This window comes from Mustelus asterias, chromosome 17 (assembly GCF_964213995.1).
Source record: "Mustelus asterias chromosome 17, sMusAst1.hap1.1, whole genome shotgun sequence".
NCBI classification, from domain to species: Eukaryota; Metazoa; Chordata; class Chondrichthyes; order Carcharhiniformes; family Triakidae; genus Mustelus; species Mustelus asterias.
The window spans coordinates 71,575,902-71,602,853 of record NC_135817.1 but is presented as its reverse complement, the minus strand read 5'-3'; the positions used below and the strand labels follow the sequence as shown (position 1 = coordinate 71,602,853).

The 26,952-nt window shown below is 44.8% G+C and overlaps 1 protein-coding gene across 1 annotated transcript in view; it reads left to right on the top strand.

Moving 5' to 3' along the window:
• Nucleotides 1-26,952, top strand: part of LOC144506605 (suppressor of tumorigenicity 14 protein homolog) — a 55,769-nt gene that overhangs the window by 27,282 nt on the left and 1,535 nt on the right. The window contains exons 8-11 of the mRNA XM_078232953.1: nucleotides 7,445-7,578; nucleotides 16,399-16,490; nucleotides 21,220-21,329; nucleotides 26,266-26,384. Of these exons, the coding sequence (XP_078089079.1) occupies nucleotides 7,445-7,578; nucleotides 16,399-16,490; nucleotides 21,220-21,329; nucleotides 26,266-26,384 (455 nt within the window). The remainder of the gene's footprint in view (nucleotides 1-7,444; nucleotides 7,579-16,398; nucleotides 16,491-21,219; nucleotides 21,330-26,265; nucleotides 26,385-26,952) is intronic.

Sequence of the window (26,952 nt, the reverse complement as noted above, 5' to 3'; positions counted from 1 at the left end):
ACTCTTTGATGTCACACTTGGTCAAATGCTGCTTGATGTCAAGGGCAGTCACACTCACCTCATCTCTGGCATTCAGCTCTTTTGTCCATGTTTGACATGGCTGTAACTAGATCAAGACCAGTAAGAAGTCTCACAACACCAGGTTAAAGTCCAACAGGTTTATTTGGTAGCAAATACCATAAGCTTTCGGAACTTGCTGCTCCTTCGTCAGATGGAGTGGTCTCTGTGGTCTATGATTCAAGGGGGCTGCTTTGCTCTGGATAGTGTCATGCTTCATGAGTGTTGTTGGAACTGCACTCATCCACTGTAAGTGGAAAATATTCTACCACACTCCTGACTTGTGGGTTGGAGATGATGAAAGGGTTTTGGGAAATCTGGAGGTGAATTAATCACTGCAGAATTGTCAGCTTCTGACCTGCTTTTGTAACCATAGTATTTATATAGCTGGTCTATTTCAGTTCCTAGTTAATGGTAATCCCGAGGATGTTGATAGTGGAGGATTTAACAGTGGTAATGCCATTCAGTATCAAGAGGAGGTAGTTGGATTCTCTCTTGTTGGAGATACATATTGCCAGAACAGAGACCACTCCATCTGACGAAGGAGCAGCAAGCTCCGAAAGCTTATGGTATTTGCTACCAAATAAACCTGTTGGACTTTAACCTGGTGTTGTGAGACTTCTTACTGTGCTTACCCCAGTCCAACGCCGGCATCTCCACATCATGGCTAGATCAAGAGCCAGGTGACCCTGGCAGAACCCAAACTGAGTAAGTGCTCCTAATTGTTCCCCTCCTTCACAATTACAACATCCCCTCCCAATTACCCCCTCTCCTGATCCCTTCCCTTCATCTCAGGACCAACCAAACTCCAAATCCCATGTTAACTCACCAGTGAGCTGCATAGGAACTCCAAGCATGCATAGCTTGACAGCAGTCACTTTGCTGTTTGAAGCCCAATATGTGCCAGTTTGTGCCAGCCAGACAATACAAACCAATTTCTGGGCTAGTAACATTTATCAATTTTATCTTTAGTTAGTAAAAAACATATAGCATTTAGGAGAAAATGTAAACCTTTAGGTGAACATCGTGTGCAGAATTCTCCCCAAAAAATTCTAAATGTCGAATTTGTGTGAAAACTGTATTTTTCAGTGGGAGTTCAGACAAAAATCACCTACAGTCTGTGCACTGCAGAGGCCACCCAACATGAATCTCATTAAATTTCAGGGATCGGAGCCTATTCCTGCTGCAGAGGCTGAAATTAGCGTGCTGAGGGTTACTGCATATGCACCGATCTGTCAATGCTGAGATCGGCGCATGCGCAGTGGCCTCGCACTGACAGCCTCCCTCTTTGCTGGCCAGTTCGATCTCTGGTCAGCCTCGCAACCCCGGAATGCCGGCTCTCTGCCCCCTCACCACAGCCCAATCGTTGCCCCCCTGACCATTTCTGGGCCTAGCCTTAACCACCCCTCCCAGCCCGATTTTTCCAGTATCCCCCGATAGTTAACCCCCACTCCCGGTGCCGACCCTCCCAGCAGGCTGACCCACCGGCTGACCCACCAACCCCCCCCCCCCTCCCCCCCCCCCCCCCCCCAAGCCTGTCCTGATCCCTCCCTCCTTCCCTGACCGACCCTGTCTGCAGAGTGGCAGCGTAGCTCCCCACCCCCACCTATTGGCCCCTGGGCCCAGCTCCCATCTGCCCCACCCTTTAGGCCCCACCTCCACTGCGCATGCCCGATGGGCAGTGCCAAGGTGTCTCCTGGGCATTGGCACTTTGTCAGGGGGCACAAGCTGGCGTTGCCAGGGTGCTCATGCCCAGGGGGCATCACCCCCTCACCGCCGACCCCCTAGCGGGCCCCGATCGGCCCCCTCTTCACTCCAGTGGGGTCTGGCCGCTAGTTCCCCGAAAGTGCGGAACTAGTGAAATCCCCACTGGAGTGAAATACTCTGGCAGAGTGGGAGAGTCTAGCAGGCCCGGAGACCTCAGTCCCGGGCCTGTTAATCTCATTTAAGTCGTAGGGAAATTAGTATTTAAATCATTTCTGCATCTTCCCGCCTATTTCCAGTGCGCAGCAGCGGCCGCTGGAAATCCGGCACTGGGAGACGCAAACGGGACGTGAACACGCGTGCGAACCCCGCAAATCAGCCGATGCGAGATTCTCCCGGCCTGCTGTGCTAAAGAATTAGTGCAGCAGGATGGTAGAATCGCAGCTTGTATAATTTTTCCTTCATTGCTCATTTTGCTAAACTCTATGAAAGGTTGGCTCAATGCTTTTTTTAATTTAATTAACAGTTTTGTAATTGCAGGTGGAACACTTATCTTCTTGTCAGACATTAAGTGTTCCAGAGGTGAATTGTGACCTTTGATCTTCAAGTGATGTCAAGTTGCTTGCCTTATTGATTAAACTGGGGAGAACTATTAATGTAAACATCAACCAAAGAAATATTATTTTGGTTCATTGCGACTTGTTTACAAAAGATTATTAACATGCAATTACCTTGTTAGTAGGCGAGATTGTTAGAGGATGATAATTATGAATCATTTTACTGAAAAGACTTAATTAATACTACAGGCTAGATATTAGAATGCTCTCTATGGGAAATGTGAGTTGATTTGTAGCCTGGAATTTTCGTAAGTTTTCTGTCCCACTTGAAGTTCAGCCACCATTGTTTCATTTTAAGTCTCTCACTATGTGTGCACTTCCTATTTCGTAACAGAGGAAATAGCAACACAAATAATAAGTTGAACTCTGTGAACTTTCTATGACCCTTGTAGCTGATTTTCAGTGAATTATTTCTGTTCATGGGAACATTTGAACAATTCAAATGGCTGGTGCGACATTGCTGGACAGTTGGCTGTGCTGGATTACAGTAAATTACTGCTTCAGCTGACAAAACATTGTGACTGACTACTGGAGTTTGTGTAACACATTGAGGGGGAGTTTTTAAAAAATTAGTTCATGGGATGTGAGTGTGGCCGGCAAAGCCTACAGTTATTACTCATTCTTAAATATACCCTTGAGTGGGTGGAGAGCTGCCTTCTTGAACCATTGCAGTCCATGTAGTGTAGATACACCCACAGTGCTATTAGAAAGGGATCTCCAGGATTATGAGCCAGAGACAACAAAGCAATGAAGATTGATATTGTTTTTTAAAATTAATTTTATGGGATGTGGGCGTCTCTGGCTAGACCAGCATTATTGCCCATCCCTAGTTGCCCTTCAGAAGGTAGTGGTGAGCTGCCTTCTTGAACCGCTGCTGTGTCTGAGGTGCAGGTACATCACAATGCTATTAGGGAGAGAATTCCAGGATTTTGAACCAGCAAAAGTGAAGGGACGGCAATATATTTTCAAATCAGGATGGTGAGTGACTTGGAGGGGAATCTCCAGGTGGTGGTGTTCCCATGTATCTGCTGCTCTTGTCCTTTTACATGGTATTGGTTTTGACTTTGGAAGATGGTGCCTAAGGAACATTGGTAATTCCTGCACTGAAGGTTGTAGATGGCTGCCACTGTTCATCAGATTGAACATCTGTGGAAGCGATAGCAAAGTTAAAGTTTATTTATTAGTCAGAAGTAGGCTCACATTCACACTGCAAATAAGTTACTGTGAAAATCCCCTAGTCACCACAGTTCAGCGCCTGTTCGGGTACATTGAGGGAGAATTTAGCATGGCCAATTTACCTAACCAGCATGTCTTTGGACTATGGGGGGAAACCGGAGCACCCAGAGGAAACCCACGCAGACACAGGGAGAACGTGCGTGCGGACTCCACACAAACAGTGACCCAAGCTGGGAATTGAACCCGGCTCCCTGGCACTGTGAGGCAACAGTGTTAACCACTGTGCCACCGTGCCGCCCCAATCAAGCGGGCTGTTTTGTTCTGGATGATGTTGAGTTTCTTGAGTGTTGTTTGAGCTGCACCCTCCAGGCAAGTGGAGTGTATTCCATTACAGATAGTGGACAGACTTGGGTCAATCAGGAGGTGAGTTACTCGCCGCAGGATTCCTAGCCTTAGATAGCTACAATATTTATATGGCTAGTCCAGTTCAGCTTCTGGTCAATGCTAATCCCCAGGATGTTGATAGTGGGGGATTCAGTGATGGTAAGCCATTCAATGTCAAGGAGCAATGGTTAGATTCTCTCTTGTTGGAGATGGTCATTGCCTTGCACTTGTGTGGCGCAAATGTTAACTTGCCACTTGTCAGCCCAAGCCTGGATATTGTCAGGATCTTGCTGCATTTGGACAGTGACTAATTCAGTATCTGAGGAGTCAAAAATAGTACTGAGGATTGTGCAGTCATCACTGAACACCTCTACTTCTGACCTTATGTTGGAAAGAAGGTCATTGATGAAGCAGCTGAAAATGGGTGAGCCTAGGACATTATCCTGAGAAACATCTGCAGTGATGTTCTGGACCTGAGATAATTGACCACCAAACACCACAACCATCTTCTTTTGTGCCAGGTATGACTCCAGCCCGTGGAGGGGTTTATCCCTGATTCCCTTTGACTCCAGTTTTGCCAGGGCTTCTTGATGCCATACTCGGTCAAATGTTACCTTGACATCAAGGGCAATCACTCTCACCTCAGGCATTCAGGTTTTTTGGCCATGTTTGAACCAAGCCTGTAATGGGGTCAGGAGCTGAGTCACCCTGGTGGAACTCAAACTGTGTGTCCGTGAGCAGGTTGCTTGATAAAGCTGTCGATGGCCCCTTCCATCACTTTACTGATGATTGAGAGTTGACTGATAGGGTGGTAATTAGTCAGGTTGGATTTGTCCTGTTTTATGTGCATAGAACATACCTGGGCAATTTTTCACATTGCCGGGTAGATGCCAGTGTTGTAGATGTACGGAAACAAACTGGCTAGCGGCACAGCAAGGTCTGGGCCACAAGTCCTTAGCACTATTGCTAGAATATTGTCAGGACCCAAAGCCTTTGCAGTATCCAGTGCATCAGCTGTTTCATGATATCACATGCAGTGAAGCGAATTGGCAGAAGACTGACATCGGTCATTCTGGGGACCTCCGAAGGAGGCTGAGATGGACCATCCATTTAGCACTTCTGGCCGAAGATTGTTGCAAATGCTTCAGCCTTACCTTTTGGACTGATGTGCTGGGCTCCTCCATCATTGAGGTTGGGGATATTTGTGGAGCCTCCTCCTCCTTTGAATTGTTTAATTATCCACCACCATTCATGGCTGGATGCGGCAGGACTACAGAGTTTAGGTGTGATTATTGGTTATAGAATTGCTTAATTCTATCTATCTTAGCTCTATCTTAGACTGTTTGGCATGCAAGTAGTCCTATATTTCAGCTTCACCAGGTTGACATCTCATTTTTAGGTAAGCCCGGTTTGCTCCTGGCATGCCATCTTGCACTCTTCATTGAACTGGTGTTGATCCCCAGGTGATGGCAGAATGGGGGGTTTTGCTGGGCCATGAGGTTACAGAGAGCAGTTGAGTACAATTCTGTGGCTGTTGATAATCCACAGCACCTCATGGATGTCCTGCCTTGAGTTCCTAGATCTGTTTGAAATCTATTAGCGTGGTGATAATGCCATACAACACAATGGCGTTATCCTCAATGTAGAGATGGATTTTATCTCCATGAGGACTGTGCGGTGATCACGCCTACTGATACTACAATGGACAGATGCATCTGTGACAGGCAGGTTGGTGAGGATGAGGTCAAGTATGTTTTTCCCTCTTATTGTTTCCCTCACCACCTGCCGCAGTCCCAGTCTATCAGTTACGTCCTTTTGGACCCAGCCAGCTCGGTCTGTGGTGATACTATCGAGCCACTCTTGGTGATGGACATTGAAGTCCCCTACTCAGAGTACATTCTGGTTATCAGTGGTTTTCTGAGATTCTTCCATTCTGAAGTATGGTGGGGAAGCGGGCTAGGTGTTGCTGGTGATTGTGGCAGAAGATAAGAGCAGAGGGATATGGGCCCTTGCTCATAGAATAACAGAGAGGTGCTGCATTTTGCTCAGCTGTTGGGGGGCTGAGGTGGGGCAGGGGGGAGGGTGGGAGGGACAGTAATGGTCATGTTTCATGCTTAGCAGTTGTGTAATAGAGAATCAGTGAACCTTGCTGGGGGGGCACTGCTCCTTTCAAAGGGTGAAAATTGGGCATGCTTTACAACTGAGAAGTGATCTGCTCTGCTAGATTGCTGGCTAAGCAGTAAAGGTAAAAATGACCTTGGCTCCTTTTAAAATAAAAGTTGGGTAATAATGTTTGAAATAATTGAAACTACCAATGCCCATGGAATACTGCAATATAACTGCACTATTGGCCGGCATGCCATTTGAATCACATCATCATAAGATAAGGATCATTTGCAATTATTCCGCACATAGAATGACTGGGCGGCTTCAGTGCTTGCCCATAAAAGGGAGATATTAATTTAGGAAGCAATTTAAATTGTTGCAATAGATCATTTATTAAATTGTATGCAAGCAACACAAACAGAAGTTAAAAATATGCACTGTCCATCCAAAAGTGAACAGTTGGCAGCTTAGTCATATTTTGAATTTTATTATGTTGTTAAAATAAGTTTCTATTAATCTAATGCAACATACACAGATACTAATGTGATGGAATACTCTCTCCTAGACTGGATCAATGCAGCTCAAGAAGCTTGACACCATCCATGACAAAGCAGCCCATTTGATTGGCACCCCATCCACAATAATTCACTTCCTCCACCACTAACACATAGTAGCAGCAGTGTGTGCCATCTACAACATGCACTGCTCAAACTCATCAAGGCTGCATAAACAGTATTTTCCAAACCCATGACTGCTACCATCTAGAAGGCCAAAGGCAGCAAACACATGGAAACACTACCACCTGATTTGGAAATATGTCACCATTCCTTCACTGTCACTGCGTCAAAATCCTGGAACTCCCTCTCCAACATCACTGTGGGTGCACTTACGCCATATGGACTGCAGCAATTTAAGACAGCTCACTATCACCTTTTCAAAAGTAATTAGAGATGGGCAATAAATGCTGGCCTAGCCAGCGATGTCCACATTCCATGAATGAATTAAAGAGATAGTTTGGCAGCATGATACACTGCAGAGAATCCTGCACTTGTTTCCTCAGAAGGTTTTGGCATGGGAACTTGCAATGTCGGAAGGCCTTGCCTTTGGCCGTGACCCTTCTTATATCACTGGCCAAAAAACTGATGTTATTTATAGTTCTGATGCTGTGGAATACAGAAATCGGCCTAAATCCAGCCCTTCTGAAATACTCCCGTCACTGATAATCTGATAGGGCTATGGATTTTCAACCCCATCAGCTGAGAAATTCCATTGACATATTCCCACATCAGTTTACAATGTCTGGGAGTTTTAAAAGGCTATTTTTATTTTGTGTTCTCAGTGTAAAAATTACTGTTAAGAAAAATTACTTCGAAAAGGTAACAAAATCTTTCTGCTTATAGGTTCACCCAAACTGGTCTACCCAATACCCGTGAGGTTATTGTTTCTGGGAATACGTTGTTAGTGACGTTTAGCCCAACAGGAGAATGTGACCTTTCACAGTATTCAATTACATTTCTTCAGGTACCAATGACAGGTAAGAAAAGTAAAAGTATGCTTTTTTACCATAGAAAATTCATTTCCAGTTTTCAAACCATTGGTGTCATTGTACATTGCAAAACAAAATGTATGGGACAAAATTTTAGTCATTCATGTTAATAACTTGCCATAACGAAACACCTTGCCCCTCCCCCTACCACCAGAATTTTACTGGCCCACCCACCATGGGAATTGGAGTGGGTGAGGGGCGGAACATGGGAATGTCCGTTGACCTCGGGCAGGATTTTATGGTTTCAGGACGAGCGGAGCTGTAAAATCCCACTTATCTACAAACATTTATCTCAACAGGATTGAAAAGTTTAAAAAATGATCAGTTGAAGATTAAAACTCCATTCATGCGTAACAATGGAAAATTATCAAGTGCAAAATTTACACAGCTTGAAGAGTGTATCCCATCACATGGGCGCAATTAAGCCCCCAAATTGGTCTCCCTAATTAATTAAAATAATCAGGCACTATCTGCCTGGTAGGTGGTAAGGTGGTTAGCACTGCTGCCTCACAGTGCCAGGGACCTGGGTTCAAATCCTTGGGTCACTGTCTGTGTCTAGTTTGCACGTTTTTCCTGTGTCTGCATGATTTTCCTCCGGTGCTCCGGTTTCCTCCCATAGTCCAAAGATGTGCAGGTTAGGTGAATTGGCCATGTTAAATGCTCCTTCAGTGTACCCGAACAGGCGCCGGAGTGTGGCAATTAGGGGATTTTCACAGTAACTTCGTTGCAGTGTGAATGTAAGCCTACTTGTGACTAATAAATAAACTTTTAACTTTAACTTTACTATCTGCACTGTTTGTTGATGACTCGCCTAATATGCCATCAGCATTGCTCAATGCTGGTGCTATTTAAAGCCTGCGCCTCTTAAAGGGATGGCTGCAAATGTAACTGGAGATTGTGGACACAGTCAGTCATGGGAGAACCTGCAAAAACCAGTATTTTTCTAAGATTGCATCAGTGGTGAATGGAGTTTGGCAGGGAGTGGTTCTACTCAGCAGGCAAACTATCCAACATGAGTGCAATGCTGACCTGGAGACCCAACAGATGTTTGGTATCCCAATCAACTGTATGGAACTGGAACTTGCCCTGCATTCAGCGCAGGGTGACTATCCTTCCGTGTATATGGTTTGTCCCTCATAGTCAATGAGGTTTACTTTTGTTGGTGGAATCTAGTACAGCACAGGACTCGATTTCCAGCAGAATCTAGTACAGCACAGGACTCGATTTGCTGCTGAATCTAGTACAAAACAGGACTTGAATTCCTGCAGAAGCAGCTCCGACAAAACTTTTGCCCGTGTCAATTTTGACTTTAAATTTGGCATTGCTGTGAACAATGTTAAATGTTGTGAACATTTCACCTTTTTCTGCGATAAAGTCAACACTTTCATAGTGGAATATGTTAGAGGGTTTGATGGTCTGGTTGTTTTGATTTGCCTCCAGCTCATTCACTTTGTTCATGCTGCAAACTTTGGAGGAGTAGCCAGCTGCAACATGACTTATAGTAGTGGGAACTTGCTGTGGCTGCAGTTCCGGCAGGGTGGGTTCTGTAATGAGAAAACTTCCATTTCTCTCTTTAACCCCTGGGTGCTCCTCTTGGATTGCTCACTTGGCATGAAGATGCTAATGGCGGATTCTAACATTTTTTTTGTGGAGTAACTGCTTGTAAGTAGCATAGCTGTGTACTCCACACACTATATGGAACTTTTATAAGTTCCTTGGATGACAATATCGAAAATGCATTTTATTTGTCAGAATTTTCAAAGTTGAGGCAAATGATTTTACTGATTCATTGAGTTTCTGGTAAGTGGTGATAAAAATGTGTCTGTTGTAGCGGGATCCCCTTTTTAACTCCACCCAATGGGCTCACTTTGGGCTTGGCACACCGATTGTCCAAACCTCACCACTGCCCGGGTGATCCTCTCCCTCTTACCGGTGGACTCACAGCCACCTTGCGCCTACTCCGCTAGAGAGAGAGGAAAGGAAAGCCTCTGCCCACCTTTACATGGCAGCCTTTCCTGAGTGGGCGGTTTCGAAGCGCCCAGAGTACCCTCAGTTCTAGACTCCAGAATTATGGTAAGGGATATTTAATATTGTGACTTGGTCAGAGATCGTTGGTGAGAAATTGAAAAGATCAAAACGGAAGTCAAAGATATTTATATATATTTGTTAAAACATCAAGGTCAAGATCACCAAACTCCAGGAAAACAACACACAATGCCTTATGCTCTATAAGACTATAGCTATGGAAGGAATACTAAAATGGGCACAACGGGAATGCTTACTTTACACAAGTTTACCAGTGTCTTAAACTATGAAAGGTGCATGCAAAAGCCCCCCCCCCCCCCCGCCCCCTTTCCCCAAAGCCTCATCCACTATGCTGATCTCAGGAACTTCGCGAATTACCAGAGGATACTCACAATCCTAGTTTAAATTGCTCAGTGGACTTCGGGCTGCGTGCTGGAGATGAACGAGAGGCAGGCAGGAACAGAAGAGAGAGGAGAGAGTTGCCATGCTGGTCCGAAGAGAAAAGAGAAAGAATGGCTGCAAAACCACACTTTTTAAAGCTCAGAAGTTTAAATTTCAAAAGTCCCGTGAGCTCCGCCCCCACCAGCAATTGCAAGAACAATGGTCCTCGATCGCTATCAGCTCCAGTGATAGCACAGTCTATTGAAATCACAAATGGCTGAGACTGCCTTGTTCAGTATGAATGGCCCATCGATGTTCCTAATCACTTTACCGGGGCTTACAGATTGTTTTCCCATCATGGAGATGGGTTTCTCCTTACTACTGGATAGCTCCATTATCATATCTATTGTATCTCATCCAGGTACATTGTGGCTGGTGTTGATCTTCCAATCTCGATGCAGGTCTGGTCTGGTGATGTCATCTGCTCCCTTTGTGGTTCAGTTAATCTAATCAGCAGCCCGTTTGGGCTGTGCCTGTGAATTCGACTGGAAGCAGGCAGGGCTGAGCCTGCTGGGAGAAAACAGCCAGTTTCTGCAGCCAAACGTGGCCACTTCTACCATTTAAATGGCCAATGTGCGTTTTACAGTCCTCATATGCGTTGGTGTTGCCCGAAAAACTTACAGATGCCCCTTCGATACGTCCAGACTCGCTCGGACCATATCGACATAAAACGTTGAGGGGCAACACTTTTCCTCCTTTGTGACTGTAAGCACCCCCTACTAACCCGTGAAGCTCTGTGTCCCGAGGAGTCCCCTTAATCTGAGCTACACCCCTTTTATATGCAGCAGCACAGAGAAAGGTGATAAAGGTAGATACATTACAACAATCCCTTGCAATATGCGGGATGAAAAAACGTTAAATACAAAAAGTACAGCAATAAACCAGCGGCCCCCAAACGTAGGGGTTACCGCATATATATATATACAGAAACTTCCCAGCATTGGGATACAGTAGCGGTTTTTATTAAACTGGCGAGGTTCGGTTCTGGCTGTGGAGGTTTGATCGATTTAATAGCTTCCGCAGCTCCGCGGTCTGTCTTCGCTTTCGGAACTTGCAGTTACATCTCTCCTGTGTCAATGTCCCCGAAATCCAGATTATGGAATTTCTCGAACATATCCTTTAAAAGTGCTTGGTACAATAATTCCGTTTCGCGAGGACACCGTGCCGGCAAACGTACTTCGGTCAGGTTCAGAAAGACCGAGGCCACAGCGTAATGTACCCCCTGGTACAACACTTTTTTAGTGGGGACGAGTACTAACCCATTCTCGGGCCCCTTGGTGGTGGTCGGACAGCTGTGAGGGTCGATCGGTTGGGCGGTGGGTAGGGGCTTCTTTACCTGAACCAGCAGTTCGGTAGCTTTCATTGCCATCCCTTCCCCGGGAGTTACACATGCCTGCCCACTGCGGTCCCAATTTATCCCGTTCCCTGGGTCCTGCCACCACCTCACAAAAGTGATCGATGCCCCTTGTAGACATACCCTGGCAGATCCCCATAGGCACAAATATATCCCCTGGTCATAAGCCCACCACTTCTCCCAACATACAGTAATCCCTCCCGGTGACCCCGTGATGGTCCGGTAGGCATCATTGTCCAGTCGTTCCCAGTCCGAGGATCGATCCCTCATGCCCGGGCTCAGCTTCCTGAGCCACCACCACCTCCCCAAAGGAACATCCCCCTTACAGGTTAAACACACCCGCCTGCCCTCAGTCACCCTAACCCGGTCAGTCGCTACCTGTATCTCTTTGCAGAGTACAGAGGCCTCTCCGTATGTGAAGCTCTGGTGGCTGGGGTACCTGGTCGAGTTCGACCCCAGCCACCCAGGCCACCTCCCCACATGGGAGTAGCGTGTCTGCTCTGAGGCCACCAGGTCTCCCTGACCGGTAGTTACGAGGGGTGCCCTGCCGCCAGAGCACCCATATACCAACGACTCTTCCATTTCCCCTCTGCGGGTCTCGCACATCTCCAGGCACATTGTTATACTCAGTATCCGTATGGCAGGACAACCCATCTGTAAAACAAAACAGAAGACCTCCTTGCCTCCACATTGCCGTCCACCCTTCCTGAAACCACTTCAAACGGAAGGGCGCCATTGTATTCCTCGCTTGCAGTTACCGCTTTTGAAATTGCCGCCGTGCAATTTCACAAGCTGCCGGCTGCGGTACTATATTTCGCAGCCCGGCTCCCCAGGGTCCTAGTGCCCTGCGTCCATTCTTAAACTGTGGAAGTTCCCGACCTCCACACTACTGTTCCCAATTCGGAAAACATCACATACACAGAATAATCTACACAGAAAACTACTAAAACAACCAGAACGTGAATCCTATATCTATTTACACCGCTACCCGTCTCCGGGTGGCCAACTTAAAACTGATCCTCACCCTGCTGAGGCCAGTCGTCTGCCTGGCCCGACCGTCCGGTCCGGACCTCCGTGGGCCGAGAGTCCTGACTGCCCCTGGCCTCCCCTTCCCCAAAGTGTTTCCGGAATCCCCCTCCATTCCCTGCGGAGACTGGGCTACCCGTGGCCGCACTTGGTAGTGCCCCACGCCTTCTACTTTCCACCCGGGCCCTTTTGCTGCGGGGTCAGGCCCCGAGTGCCATGTGTGAGGGAGACCACCTTACCGGGGGTCTGGAGACCCTGCTGCTCCGACAACCCCTCCCTGACTCCCATACCAGAGGTGATACCTCCATCTCCTCTGCCTCCCTAACTTCGGCCACACTGAGGCAGTTGACCCGGCCGGTGAGCTGATGCTCGGGTAGTTTAAAATTACCCGGGCTGGGTGCTTGTATCACCGTTAACCTCACTGCGGCCGCTACCTCCAGTGCTGCCCAGCTGGGACAGCACATTGTCACCTGTTGGGTAACGGTGGGGTCGGGTATTTCCCCTACGGGGGCTTCCTCACTTGCTACCCCCTTCCTCACTCCCTTCTTGCTCTTCCCGGCCCTGGTGGGGTCGAAGAGCTTGCATTGGTTTACATGAAACCATTTCACCTTGCGGGGGAGCTGAACAGCGTATACCATGGGGCTGGCCTTGTCCACTATACTGTACGGCCCCGCGTACAGTGGCTCAAAGGTCCCCACCCGCGCAAAATTGCGGACCATCACCTGCTCTCCTATGGCCCACTCGTGAGTTGTGCGGGGTTCCAGCAGCAGCCTGTTTCTGCGGTGCTGGGCCCCCATGTTACTGGCTGCCTGCCAGTGAACCTGCTTCAGCTGTTCCAACAGCTGTTTTGCGAACTTATCCCTATTGACCTCCCTGAGCTGTCCCTCTGTCAGGGCAGGTACCATGACATGAATCGGAGTCCTCATGACTTGCCTGGTCATGAGCTCGTGTGGGGAATATCCTGTACTCCTGGACTGACTAGCCCAGATCCCCATGAGTACTAGGGGCAGAACTTCCACCCACCGGTTAGGAGAGTTGCCGGTCTCCTTCCGCAACCTCTCTTTAATGGTGCGGTTCAACCTCTCTACAGGACCCGAGGACTGGGGGTCATAGGCCACATGCCATTTTGCCCTGATGCCCAGGACCTTAAGGGTCGCCTGCATGACCTGCCCTGTGAAATGACTCCCCTGGTCCGACTCCACAAACTGCGGGAGTCCCCACCTGGAGAACACCTCCCTGACTAGGATCTTGGCCGTGCCTACAGCGGTGGGGTCGGGTATTTCCCCTACTGTTTCAATTGAAAAGATCAAAAAGGACTCCAATGGAAGTCAAAGATATATATATATTTGTTAAAACATCAAGGTCAGGATCACCAAACACCAGGAAAACAACACACAATGCATTATGCTCTATAAGACTATAGCTATGGAAGGAATACTAAAACGGGCACAACGGGAATGCTTACTTTACACAAGTTTACCAGTGTCTTAAACTATGAAAGGTGCATGCAAAAGCCCCGCCCCCTTTCCCCAAAGCCTCATCCACTATGCTGATCTCGGGAACTTCGCGAATTACCAGAGGATACTCACAATCCTAGTTTAAATTGCTCAGTGGACTTCGGGCTGCGTGCTGAAGACGAACGAGAGGCAGGCAGGAACAGGAGAAGAGAGGAGAGAGTTGCCATGCTGGTCCGAAGAGAAAAGAGAAAGAATGGCTGCAAAACCACACTTTTTAAAGTTCAGATTTCAAAAGTCCCGTGAGCTCCGCCCCCACCAGCAATTGCAAGAACAATGGTCCTCGATGGCTATCAGCTCCAGTGATAGCACAGTCTATTGAAATCACAAATGGCTGAGACTGCCTTGTCCAGTATGAATGACCCATCGATGTTCCTAATCACTTTACCGGGGCTTACAGATTGTTTTCCCATCATGGAGATGGGTTTCTCCTTACTGCTGGATAGCCCCATTATCATATCTATTGTATGTTATCCAGGTACATTGTGGCTGGTATTGATCTTCCAATCTCGATGCAGGTCTGGTCTGGTGATGTCATCTGCTCCCTTTGTGGTTCAGTTAATCTAATCAGCAGCCCGTCTGGGCTGTGTCTGTGAATTCGACTGGAAGCAGGCAGGGCTGAGCCTGCTGGGAGAAAACAGCCAGTTTCTGCAGCCAAACGTGGTCACTTCTACCATTTAAATGGCCAATGTGCGTTTTACAGTCCTCATATGCGTTGGTGTTGCCCGAAAAACTTACAGTCCATGATGACTAAATTTTTATAGGCACAGACATCTGTTCACATTTTTTTATCATCATGGTCTTTTTCCCCTTGCTAGACAAAGGAATCAGATTTTTCAACCACCATTGGGCCCAGTAGGTTCAATGTGGAAATTTATACCTTCTTTGATTTATCAGAGAGACTGGCATGGCAGTATACGCACCATTCCTCTTTGAACTTTTTCCAATTGTTGGCAGTGTTCTCATCGAAGATAAGTGGGTTGATGCACCCAAGTCCTTGTGCCATCTCGGCCAGCCTGACATCATGTAAAGTTGCTGAGTTGTATAGGAATCATGTCGAAGGTCTACAACTTAAATGGTTTACTATAAGATCTTAGACATCATGCTTGTAGCCACACTGGTAAGAACTCTTGTGCTGCTGACACATCGCTTCCTGTGTACAGGCCATGGGAATATACACATGAAAGCAGATTCTACAACCACAGTCAGAAGATCGAGTGCAGAACTATATCACTCACTGCAGCCTGCGGTCATAAACAGGCTGCACAGTGAATGAATGGAAGTATTTACTGTTTAGAAACAATGTTGAACTGTAATGATCATCCCACCTTTATGGGTGTGTGGTCTATGAGGTAATAAACAATCGCTGTATCAACTTGCTGCTCATTTTAGGTGTATGTCAAATTGCTTTCTCTTTGGATTGTACCACTCCATTCAAGTGGTATCTGAAACCCAGCACCAAATTTACAAAGAACAAAGAACAATACAGCACAGGAACAGGCCCTTCGGCCCTCCAAGCCCACGCCGCTCCCTGGTCCAATCTAGACCATTCTTTTGTATCCCCCCATTCCCACTCCATTCATGTGGCTATCTAGATAAGTCTTAAACGTTCCCAGTGTGTCCGCCTCCACCACCTTGCCCGGCAGCGCATTTCAGGCCCCCACCACCCTCTGTGTAATATAAGCCAAGCCGGGAATCAAACCCGGGTTCCTGGCGCTGTGCGGCAGCAGTGCTAACCACTGTATCAAGTGAGCTTGTGGTGGACAGGAACCGCTTTATAGTATTTGTACATTCTCAATTGTTGAACATGGGAATGCTACTGTGCTTACCTTTGGGACTTCCAAATAGGAGCAACAGTAAGGATCTGCACAGAATGAAAAAAATGATGCAGGAGACATTCTAACATGCAAGTATTCAAAAATAAAATATCATACCAGAATTTCACTGAGTGATGGCACTTAAGGCAGCTCTGTTTCAACGAGGAGACATTCACATTCACAAGGCATGCACTGCTGGTGACAGTGAAGGTCATCGTGGCTTAAACCTTTATGCCTCTGGCTGCTTTCAGATAGCTACTGGTGACATGAGCAACATCAGTTAGTTTGCTGATCACACAGCAATCTCGTAGATTGGTGATGCACTGTTGTGAGTTGACAACAAATCATTCGCTTCCCGAGGGAGGAAGAAAGCACTGGGATTTCTCACATGGCTGGATTTCTGCAAGTGTTGGGAATCATCTTCGATGGGAACTCTAGAGAGTTCAGAAACCCTGCTGTCTACATTTACATCCAACTTTGAAGGAACTACAGCAGTGCAAGTGGTCTCTGTTATTGTAACTGCTGTAGGCCTAGTGCTTTTAGAGGCAGAGCCTCCTGCCATTTGTACAGGGTTTAAATTAACAGAATGACAAGTTTGCTGATATAAGTATCTGTTTCCTTCCTTTTTTAGAATGTGGTGGTACCCTTGATGGAACAAATGGAAGCTTCACATCACCCAGTTACTCTAATCAGAAAGAAATCAACTGTACGTGGGATTTGAAGGTAATTGATGGGAACACAGGCTTCTTCACATTTTGAAAAATACAGTTTAATTTCCCAGTTGTAGGGTCCTGTTGTTCTGATAGGCACACAAGGCTATTCAGTTTTTAGTCCGCCTCATCAAGCAAACAAAAAAGAAATGGCAAAATATGAAGTTATCAGTTCTTCTGATTCTGCATTAATACTATATAAAAACACTCAAGATTCTTGATACCATCCCGGACAAAGTAGCCCACTTGATTGGTGCCCCATCTACAAACATTAACTCCCTCCATCACTGACGAACAGTGAGTGGTAGCAGTTTGTACCAAATGCAAGATACTTCAGGCGCCTTAGATAGCACCTTCCAAACCCATGACCACTACCATCTAGAAGGACAAGGGCAGAAGATATATGGGAACATCACCACCTGTAAGTTCCCCTCCAAGTCACTCACCATCCTTACTTGGAAATATATCTCCATTGCTTCACTGTTGCTGGGTTGAAATCCTGGAACTCTCCCTAACAGCACAGTGGGTGTACCTACACCACACAAACTGCAGCGGTTCAAGAAGGCAGCTAACCACCATCTTCTCAAGGGCAATTAGGGATGGGCAATAAATGCTGGCCTAGCCAGAGATGCCCATATCACATGAATGAATGAAATAAAAATAGCACTGGAGAACAAGTCCATGTGAGCATGTTGTCATGGAACTGTTGAACCATTGTGATAAATTTCTCAGGGCAACTGAATTTCTCCATTGCCTTTCAAAGGCCCTCATAGCTGGCCTTGTCAAATGCCATAGGCAGGTCGAGAAACTTGGTGCAGAGTCCATGTTCTGTTCTTGGCATTTCTCCTGGAGCTATCCAGCTGCTGTCCGGTTGGTCTCTTCGAGTTATTGCTGCCAAACAAAGAACTCACATGTCCTTTTATCCACAATTCTCCACTTCCAGAAGATTCTCTGTCATCCAGCCAACGAATTGATCAGAAACCGATCACATGGCTCAAACACCCAGTGAAATTACTTTTGAACGAAGCCACTACACTTAGTTCATTTGCCATGTCCCATGCTTAGTAGCCATAAAAATCAGAGCCACGATGTCTTGGTTAATGTAAACAACTTCCCTTATCTGGGCCAACACAGGAAGCTTCAGATCACAGCTCCCAGATCAGAGCCGCTCTACGACCTGCATCTGGATTTAATCTAAAAGCTGACCAAAATTCCCAGCATGCTTAGCTCTCAGCCAGAGTGGCCACTGTAAAGCCACTATTGCCATTATAGTTGTTAAATTATTGTTGTAGCCATTCTTTCTCCATCCATAAGAGCATACCAGAATCTCTGCTAGTCTTTGTGGTTTGCATAGGACTGAAGTGTGCCTGCTGTTTGATTTATCTAAGTGTCTTGCATCTCTCTGAGCTTACACTGAATATTTATGCAGATGTTTCAATTGGCATCATGCTTGGATAGTGATGACGTCACTGAGGAAAACCCTGTGGAGGTGATGTTTCTCCTCCAGTAGTTTCTGATTACATCACTGTTTTCATCAAATCAATCTTGATGATTGTGAGAGGGAGGACCAAAGGCCTCTGGAGCAGTATATATCCATGAAGGTCACCCAGTCATCAGCAGTGCAGTGAAAGTCTATTTTCTCCTGAGATTCTTTCATGACTGAGATAAAAGCAAAATACTGCAGATGCTGGAATCTCTGTTCTGGAATCTCGAGCTCTGATGAAGGGTCATCTAGACTCGAAACGTTGGCTCTATTCTCTCCCCACAGATGCTGTCAGACCTGCTGAGATTTTCTTGCATTTTCTATTTTTGTTCCTTCATGACAGCCTACTTGAGCTGTGAGACATTGAGGTGCTTCTAGACCTTCATTCCCTAGGGGCATCTTTGGTGATAGATCTTGAAGCCTAGCTTTAAAATGAAAAGACAGTGGTCAGTCCAGCAGTCAACTCTTCACGTGGCTTTTGTTACATGAACATCCTGCCTGGCGATGACATAGTCGATTAGATGGCAATTGAGGTGCATAAAAGATGCCTTATTGTGAATAGAGAGCCAGTAAACTATTGGTGATTAAGATCTCATACTCGGCACACATCTTCAGCAAGAGACGATTGCTATTACAGCTGCCAACCCAATTTTTTTCTAATGCCCCCTTCCCATGTCTGGTAATCTGCACCCTCTCTTGCATTGAAGTCATCATGAATGATTAGCCTTTCTGAATGTGGCACAATAGTAATTAAGGAGTGGAGGTCATCATAGAATTTATCTTTGACTTCATTAGGATTGATCATGGTAGGGGCACACACACTGAGCTTGTCTTTTGCTGTGCTGGGGGGATTTAAGTACTACCCGATGATCATTAACATTCTTGGGAAGGCAAATCAATTTGCTGACAAGGTAGTTTATGACAGCAAAGCCTCCCAGCTTTGTGCTATTCTTTTTCCTCCATGGCCAATCCATAGGAATGTGTAACCTACACCAATTTCAGGTAAATGTGTCTCACTGAGAAAGATGATCTGGACGTTGTACTTAGCCAGCTCTCTTCTGACAAGCTGATATTCTATCAGGTATGTCAGCTGTGGTGTTATCCAAGAATGTTAATGATCATCAGGCAGTACTTAAATCCCCCCAGCACAGCAAAAGACAAGCTCAGTGTGTGTGCCCCTACCATGATCAATCCTAATGAAGTCAAAGATAAATTCTATGATGACCTCCACTCCTTAATTACTATTGTGCCACATTCAGAAAGGCTAATCATTCATGATGACTTCAATGCAAGAGAGGGTGCAGGTTACCAGACATGGGAAGGGGGCATTGGAAAAAAATTGGGTTGGCAGCTGCAATAGCAATAGTCTCTTGCTGAAGATGTGTGCTGAGTGTGAGATCTTAATGTTCCATGCACCAATGTTGACCGGTGTCACTTTTATTTTCCTTTTTGACGTTGACTTAGACTGTGTCGATAGGGTCCCTGCCTGCTGTGGCATGCTGGTCAGGAAGGTGAAGCAGACAATATTTAGGACACCATGTCTAGCCCGTTCCTCATTCTAGAGAAGTGAACAAAAATCCTATAAAGAACTGCTCAGTCATTCAGGGCTGCCGAGTTCTACTTCTGATTTGTTTCAGTGGAAAAATGACCCTGTGACCTCGGGCCATCTGTGTGGACGTTCGCAACTACAGCTCCCACTTCACCTGCTATGTTCCTTGCCCATCACCACATAACTTGTGACAAATAGATGATGAATGGCAGCAAAAATTATAAGCATAACTTGCACATGAATTGGATTATAGTGAGGGAGAGTTGTGCATAGTCAGTTTCACTGTTTTGTTCTGACCTGTCTTCATCCAGTGACAAGACAAGTCTAGATGGCCGAAGGTAGATCTGGATTCATTGAGTGACCAGAATGTCTTCTGTGTCTTGTCATGCCCCACACAATCCACAGAACAGTGTTGACCTAGCTTCAACACCTTTGGATCTGAGGTCTAAAGCATATGAGGACTCACCAAGTCCACTGGAATCAGTCCTCATATGCCAAGGTGGGCCCCCACCTGCTTTAGCCCGCCTGTCAAAGTGGTCTCCTGGGGTGTGGCGATTGTCACGTACTAACAACTATTTGGAGCCAGAGGTGTGAGCTTGATGAAGGATGAGCCATTCTAAAGAATGAGGCGAACCTAGAAGTGAGAAGTACTACCCCTTCCTTACATTCCCAACTCGATATGTAGCAAATGTGGCAACCAATTTGTCTATATCAAATCCCACAAATTGGAAATAGGATGAATAAGCAATTAAGAAATGAATAACACATTATCATACCCTCAGGATGTCACCAAGGGTGCTAAAGCCAATAATTTATTTTTGAAGAATCACTGTTACATAAAACCTCGGAGCCAATTTGTACATAATAAGATCCTACAAATAGCAATTGAATGAAAGACCAGGTTAATTTATTTTGTGAGCTGAATGAGAGAGAAATGTTATTGACAGTACACTGGGAGAACTCCCTATTGTTCTTCAGATAATACAATGGGATCTTTTTTGCATCAAGTAGAAAAAGAGGGTAGAGTTTATTATCTCAGCAGAAAGGCTATAGCGGAATCTTCTGCTCTTGCTGATGGGAAGCTTTGATGAGGCAAGGGAATGTAATTAGGCAGAATGATAGTGGAACAAAACTCCCACTACCTTCCTGTCTCCACCAGATATTAGACGCGCTTGTCACTTTTGGACACTAAGGGGCAATTTAGCATGGCCTCGCCACCTAACGTGCACATCTTTGGACATGGGCGGAAACCAGAGCACTTGGAGGAAACTCACGCTGACACGGGGAGAATGTCCAAACTCCACATCAGACAGTCACCCAAGGCCGGAATTGAACCCACATCCCTGGGACATGTGAGGTAGCAGTGCTAACCACTGAGCCACCATGCCTCCCTCCCCTTGCTGCCAAATCTCTACAATCCTGGGATTCCAGTGCTTGTCTTTCTGGCAGCCAGGGCCTCCCTTGTGGCACTGCTGAGCACAAGAACTGCTGGCCAGCTGATGGCTCTCCAAGTATATTAGCTAGTGCCTCTTTCGCAACCAACAACACACAAATAAAATTAACTGGGCAGTCATCTTAATGCCATTTATGCAATTTTATTTGTATATCTTGGAAGCTATGGCATATTGTTTCACTTAGCAAGTTTACTATTGTTCAAAAATGGAAGATGAGGCAGAATACAAACCCTGGTGTTTCTTTTTAATACTACAGGTTCAGGAACATTTTAGAGCCATCATTTATTTCAGAGAATTCAAGCTCGGAGGCCCTCCAATGTCTGGAGAATCATGTGTGACAGATTATCTGGAGATTGACAGTCAAAGGTGAGCAGAACATATTAATGCATCGCTTTTTAATTGTGCAATTTCTTTATAATGCATTGTTGCAATTCAATTTGAATATGTCCGTAACGAGAAATCTTATGCTCCATAAAGACACTGGTTAACACAACATACAAAAACTTGAATTGTAAATTTTATACAGTTTAAACATATTAACCAAACATTTGTCAAGATAACAATGAAGCTAATGTGGCTATGTATAAATGGCACAGCAGCTTCAAGTGAGGAGTAGGTGTACAGTTAAATGCAAATATCCAAAAGTTGCTGAGTTACGCCACTCCACACTTAGCTTCATAAAAACAATGGCCGGAATTCTCCAGCTGTCCATGCTGGTGGGATTCTCTACTTCTGCCGGCGTACCTCCTGCCGTGGGTTACCCAGCGCCGTGGGATGGCTTCAGTGGGAATTCTCATTGACAGCGGTGGGACCAGAGGATCCTGCAGCGAACAGCACATCGTCCCTCCGCCGTGAAAAACACTGAGGAGAGTCCAGAGAATCTCGCCCTGCATCTCACATTACTGTTGACATGGACTGAATGTAATGGAGTTGCTCCATTTGCACATTAGATCCAACTAAACTCACTGCAGATATTTAGAGCTTAGTATTTAGTACTCTTTTAACAAGATGGTAGTTGTTAATTACAGCCAATTAACCTAATTGAAAATTAAAAATTTCAAGTATTGTTCATGTTTTGAATTTTTCGGTGAAATTTTAAATGGTCAGTTTTTAAAGTAAATATTTTATTTTATGTTTTCTGTCCCTTTATTCGCTCTCTCTCTCTTAATCAAACATTTCTCTCCTCTTTATTTCCCTTTCTGTATCTGATCCAACACTTAATTAACCCAATTTAATTTACCCTCATTCTCAATCATTCCTGTGTTTATTTTCTAATCTTGAAATCAAATTTGATAAACAGGTGACCTGTTAGTTTCCCTGGTCACATAGGTCCATGGCACCCCGTTTCCTTCACTGCACTGTTATCAGCACACACTTCTTTCAACATTGTGGGCAAAATGTTTTTGAGCAGAAGGACAAGGAGTAAATTTAACTAATGCTAAACATCTGCCCTCTCACATTGATCTAATGATTACAAGGCACTATTTCTAAAAAGAGCATGGGAGTTCTCTCAGTATCTTGGCCAACATGTTTCACTCAACCAACCCTAAAACAAATTTCATTGCTGTTTGTGCAAGTTTGCTATTTGCTGTGCCATTTTGGCTGTTATACTTCCTATATTACAAATGTAACTACGGGCGGGATTTTCCAGCCACGCTCGCCCCACAGCCGGAAAATCCTGCCCGAGGTCAACGGACCTTTACATGGTCCGCGTCCCTCTCGCTACGATTCCTGTGGCGGGTGGAACAGGAGAATTCTGCCCTACATTTCAAAAGTATTTTTGGTATTGAGTGCTTTTTGACAATCTAGGGTCATGAATGGTGCTATATAAAAGCAAATCTTCCTTTATTAGCAGAAACCTGACAAGTCAGCAGCCTGCTGCAAAGATTTATAACTTAACAGCCATGCAATTAAATCTCAGATTGTTAATCGGGTTTCTGGCAATAGAGAATTGTAGGATATTAAATACAGTAGCAAATCTCTATATTTGGATTCACTGGTTGAGCTTTTAAAAAACCAAAATAAATAGGTTCTAGTGTTAGAACCAAAGTGTTCAGGTGTCTAACTGACTTCTGAATTTCGAAATTTGGATAAATTGTGTGCTCATTGTCTACTTGTTTTAAATTATTTTTAAATTAAATTCTCTATTTCATTGGATCTTCTCCACACTTGGAATGATTTATTTAAACATCCCAGCTGTGAATTGTTGAATTTCCCACGGGAGAGAATAAAATATACGGTTGAGTAGCACATTGGGATATTACTGTCTATCTGTTGAAATTGTTTTGGATGTTGTGTTGCTCAGCTGTTTGAATTGCTAATGAGTACAACATATTTAAAAGCCCAATGGCATTCACTAGGGTGGATGCTTAATCTCTAATGGATTCTGGCTGCTAGTCTGATTTTCACCAATAGCAATACTGAAACAGCTAATATAACAATTGTAGTAAAATCCATATTTTGCCAGAGTTCCGATGACTTCATCTTTGACTTAACCCTAATTCAATAGGTCCTACCAGATAATTTTAATTTTCCCATCAGAAGTGCAGGAACATTATCCAAAACCCCACTTAAAAATCTTAATACCCATCAGTATTCTTTTCATCAAGCAATTCATGACTGATTTCATTCCCCTTTTTGGATGGTAGAAAACAGAATGGAGAACTTAAAAAACACTGCTACTTCAATAACCTCCAATCTTCAATCCGTTTCAATGATCATCTCTGTAAATAATAGTAAAGAAATCTCCCAGAGGCTACAATTATTTTAATTTTTAGCAAATTGCAGGATTGTTATAGGCGAAAAGTATAAAACAGAGAGCACTTAATTTGGTGGGTGAGAAATCAATTTCTGATTATCGTAAGCATTAGTTTTAGTTAGAAAATGCTCATTTGACTTGCACTGTCCAACACTGGAGTCGAACTGAAGTGCCTGAGGGCTGAACGCTTGCTGCCTATAAGACCAAAAGCAACTGTAAGCAGTTATCAATTGAACATAAGTTTGCCCCACATTCAGTTGCTCCCTTGATGTAAGAAGGCAAGCTAACATGTCATAAATATTCTAGTAACAGTTGGATATTGTCTTTCTTCATAGTGGTGTTTCCTCAAGAAGATTATTTCCAAACTTCCTCATGTAATGTGTTGATGGTTCACTTAGATTTCTGCGTTATTAACTGATGTTGCTCTGTGTAATCATTCTGTAGAATTCCTGGAACCAAAAAGTGACCTCGTGGCAGCTTCTGGGTTTAGGGAATTAAATAACCAGCAGGTGCTTCCTGTGAGGTAAAATTAGCTGGTTGGTGTTCAGCTGATCCTGCAATCGGCAAGCGCTCTGCCCTTTGAATAACGGCACCGAGGTTCCAGTGTGCTGGCACTGCTCAGGGTGTGGGGGGGGGGGGGGGGGGGTGGGTGAGGGAGAAGTGTCAGCGCCGACTCCGATTGGTGGTGGCATGAATGCAAATTCAATCAGGGTGGTGGTTGGGGGGAAGCACCTGAGACCTCCGTGGTGGGCTGGGAAGGAGATTTATTCATGTTCTGATTGGAGTGCCCTTTAAACATGGTGTTGCAGCTTCAGTGTAGCCGAGCTTTGTTTAGGCCCTGCCGCCCTGCATGATGTTGTGAAACTCACCCAGCTGTTTTTTTATGACAGAATGTGATGAGATCTGGAGAGAATCTGTTTCTCTGGAGAGATGTTCGGGGGGGAGGGGGGGGGGGTGCTGGGTGCCAGCACTGACTGTTGGGGGATGAAGGGGTCCGATATCTGGGGTGGGAGGGGGCGGTGGGTGCCAGCTGCTGGGGAATGGAGAAGAGTTGCTGGCTCTGATCAATTTCTCTGAGAGAAACACGCCATTTTTCTCAACGGAACCAACATTCTGCCACCTTTTGGTAAGATCGCCCCCACTACATGTTTTTTGCTGCCAGAAAGAGTTGTAGACAGTAAGTGAACAGGTGTTGTAAATGTAAGTGGAGGTGTATAATGCACTTGAGTATTATGCATGTGCTGATAAAAATCAAGGAGATTGATGGGCAGGCAGTGATTGTAAAATGAGGTGTGTGGAATGGGAAGTGAAGAAGGAGCTCTGGGAGGAGTTACTGATTGTGTAAGTGCTAGGATGTGAGAAGAGAATGGGGTCAGTATTTAATGTGAAGAGAACATAGGAAGATTGTGTTTGCAGTGTGAGGTGTTGCAATAAGTTCTTGTAACTGGTGAATGATGTTGATGGAAGAGACAATTATTGGGAAAGGTGGAGGGAGAGTGAAAAGGATGTTGTTGAGTGAGATGGATTCATTAAGAATTGTACTCAATCTTGCTCATCTTATAAGCTTAGTTAATATCTTCCTACACTAAAGTTAGGATTTAGGGATGATGGTACTTGCACTGGCCCTCAGAGTCACCTCTGTACAGACCAACAGACAGTCACTCTGCTTCTGATGCTGTGGAGGCCGGAGAACTATATCCCTCACCCAGACCTACTCCAACAGGATCACCAAGAAGGCATCCATCAACCTGGTAGCAGCCCCGCAACTTCCTACTGCCAAAATAATGATCCCCACCTTGTCCCAGTGAAATCTTTCCGAACGTAGTCTACCTTTGTTTTAAGAAGTCCATTCCTGTTTGAACAGGCATCAAAGAGGCCAGCTTGAAATTGCATAGAGGAAATGGATGGGTTCCCCATTTCCTGTTGTGATCAGGTGGAAAATCTGAGAATATTAAAATGAAGGCCAGGGGTTAAAATCGCCCGGGTCAGCACATTGTGAATATCATGTGGGGATTGCTGCTCAGCTGACCCACTCAATTCCTGCCCTGGGTTAAACTCGGGACCATTATTGCAATAGTGATAAGCTGTTCCTTATGTTGTCGAAAGTCACTCTTGTGACACTCGTATTTAGATAGCCTCCTGGTACAGGAACTGAAATTTAATCTACATTTGTAAGTGGGCTGAAGGTCAAAAAAGTGACAGCTTTCTCCACTTTACATTTGTCTCTGCTACAAACGTTTAACTTTTAAGAAGGGAATTTAATAAATTAGATCATACTTAATCATCTGTGTTTAGATGCAAATTAGCATGAGAACAGTTGTGATTATTCTGCTTTTACTGAACAATGGAATAAGTAAAAATAACTTTTTCAAAATGCATGTATTATAATCAAATTTCAATATAAGGAAAAATATTTAAAAGTTCTTTTATCAATGATGATGTAAAATCACTAGTTTTCAGGGAGGTTGAAGAGGTAAGATGACAAGATATTCAAACCTCTTAAAAACAGAGTTAATGGTATTCATCTTCTGATTTCTTCCGTAGATTCTGTGGGGACCGCAAGGCATTTTATTTCCACAGTAATAGTTCCAGTTTACAAATAACATTTCATTCCAGTAAAATGTACACACAAAGTTTTGCTGCTGACTACATAACCACTGATGGTAAGGATCAAAGTTTTGAATCTTTTGTTAGATTGAAAGCATATCATCAATCACAGAGCCTAATGTAAATATATAAGGCATTTGGCTGATCTGAAAAGAGAAAATGTTTTCAGAATCTGCTGTTGATTTGTGTTTAGCACTGGAATAGTTGGGATAGAAAAATGGAACAAGTATGCATTCTGTTAAACTGAGGCTTGTCTGCTTGTTAACATCAGTATGAAAGATCTTAACAAGCAGACAATTATCAATTGTAGAATAGTAAGTAGTTTTCTTAATATCCTGACCAATATTCTTACTTATACCACCAATTTCAAATTTATCAACCAATTATCCCTTTCGCTCTTTATGGGAACTTGGCATATGTCAATTGGCCTAAATAACACTAGTGGTACAAAATACTTTCAGACATCAATAGGATATAGTCAACTACTAGATAACTGCAAACTCTTCCTCACTTGGGTGGAATGCATCAAGCTAGTAGAATATTGACTAGCACCAATATCAGCATTCAAATCCATGTACATATTATTTTCACCGTCATCATATAAATTTAAAGCCAACTGATACA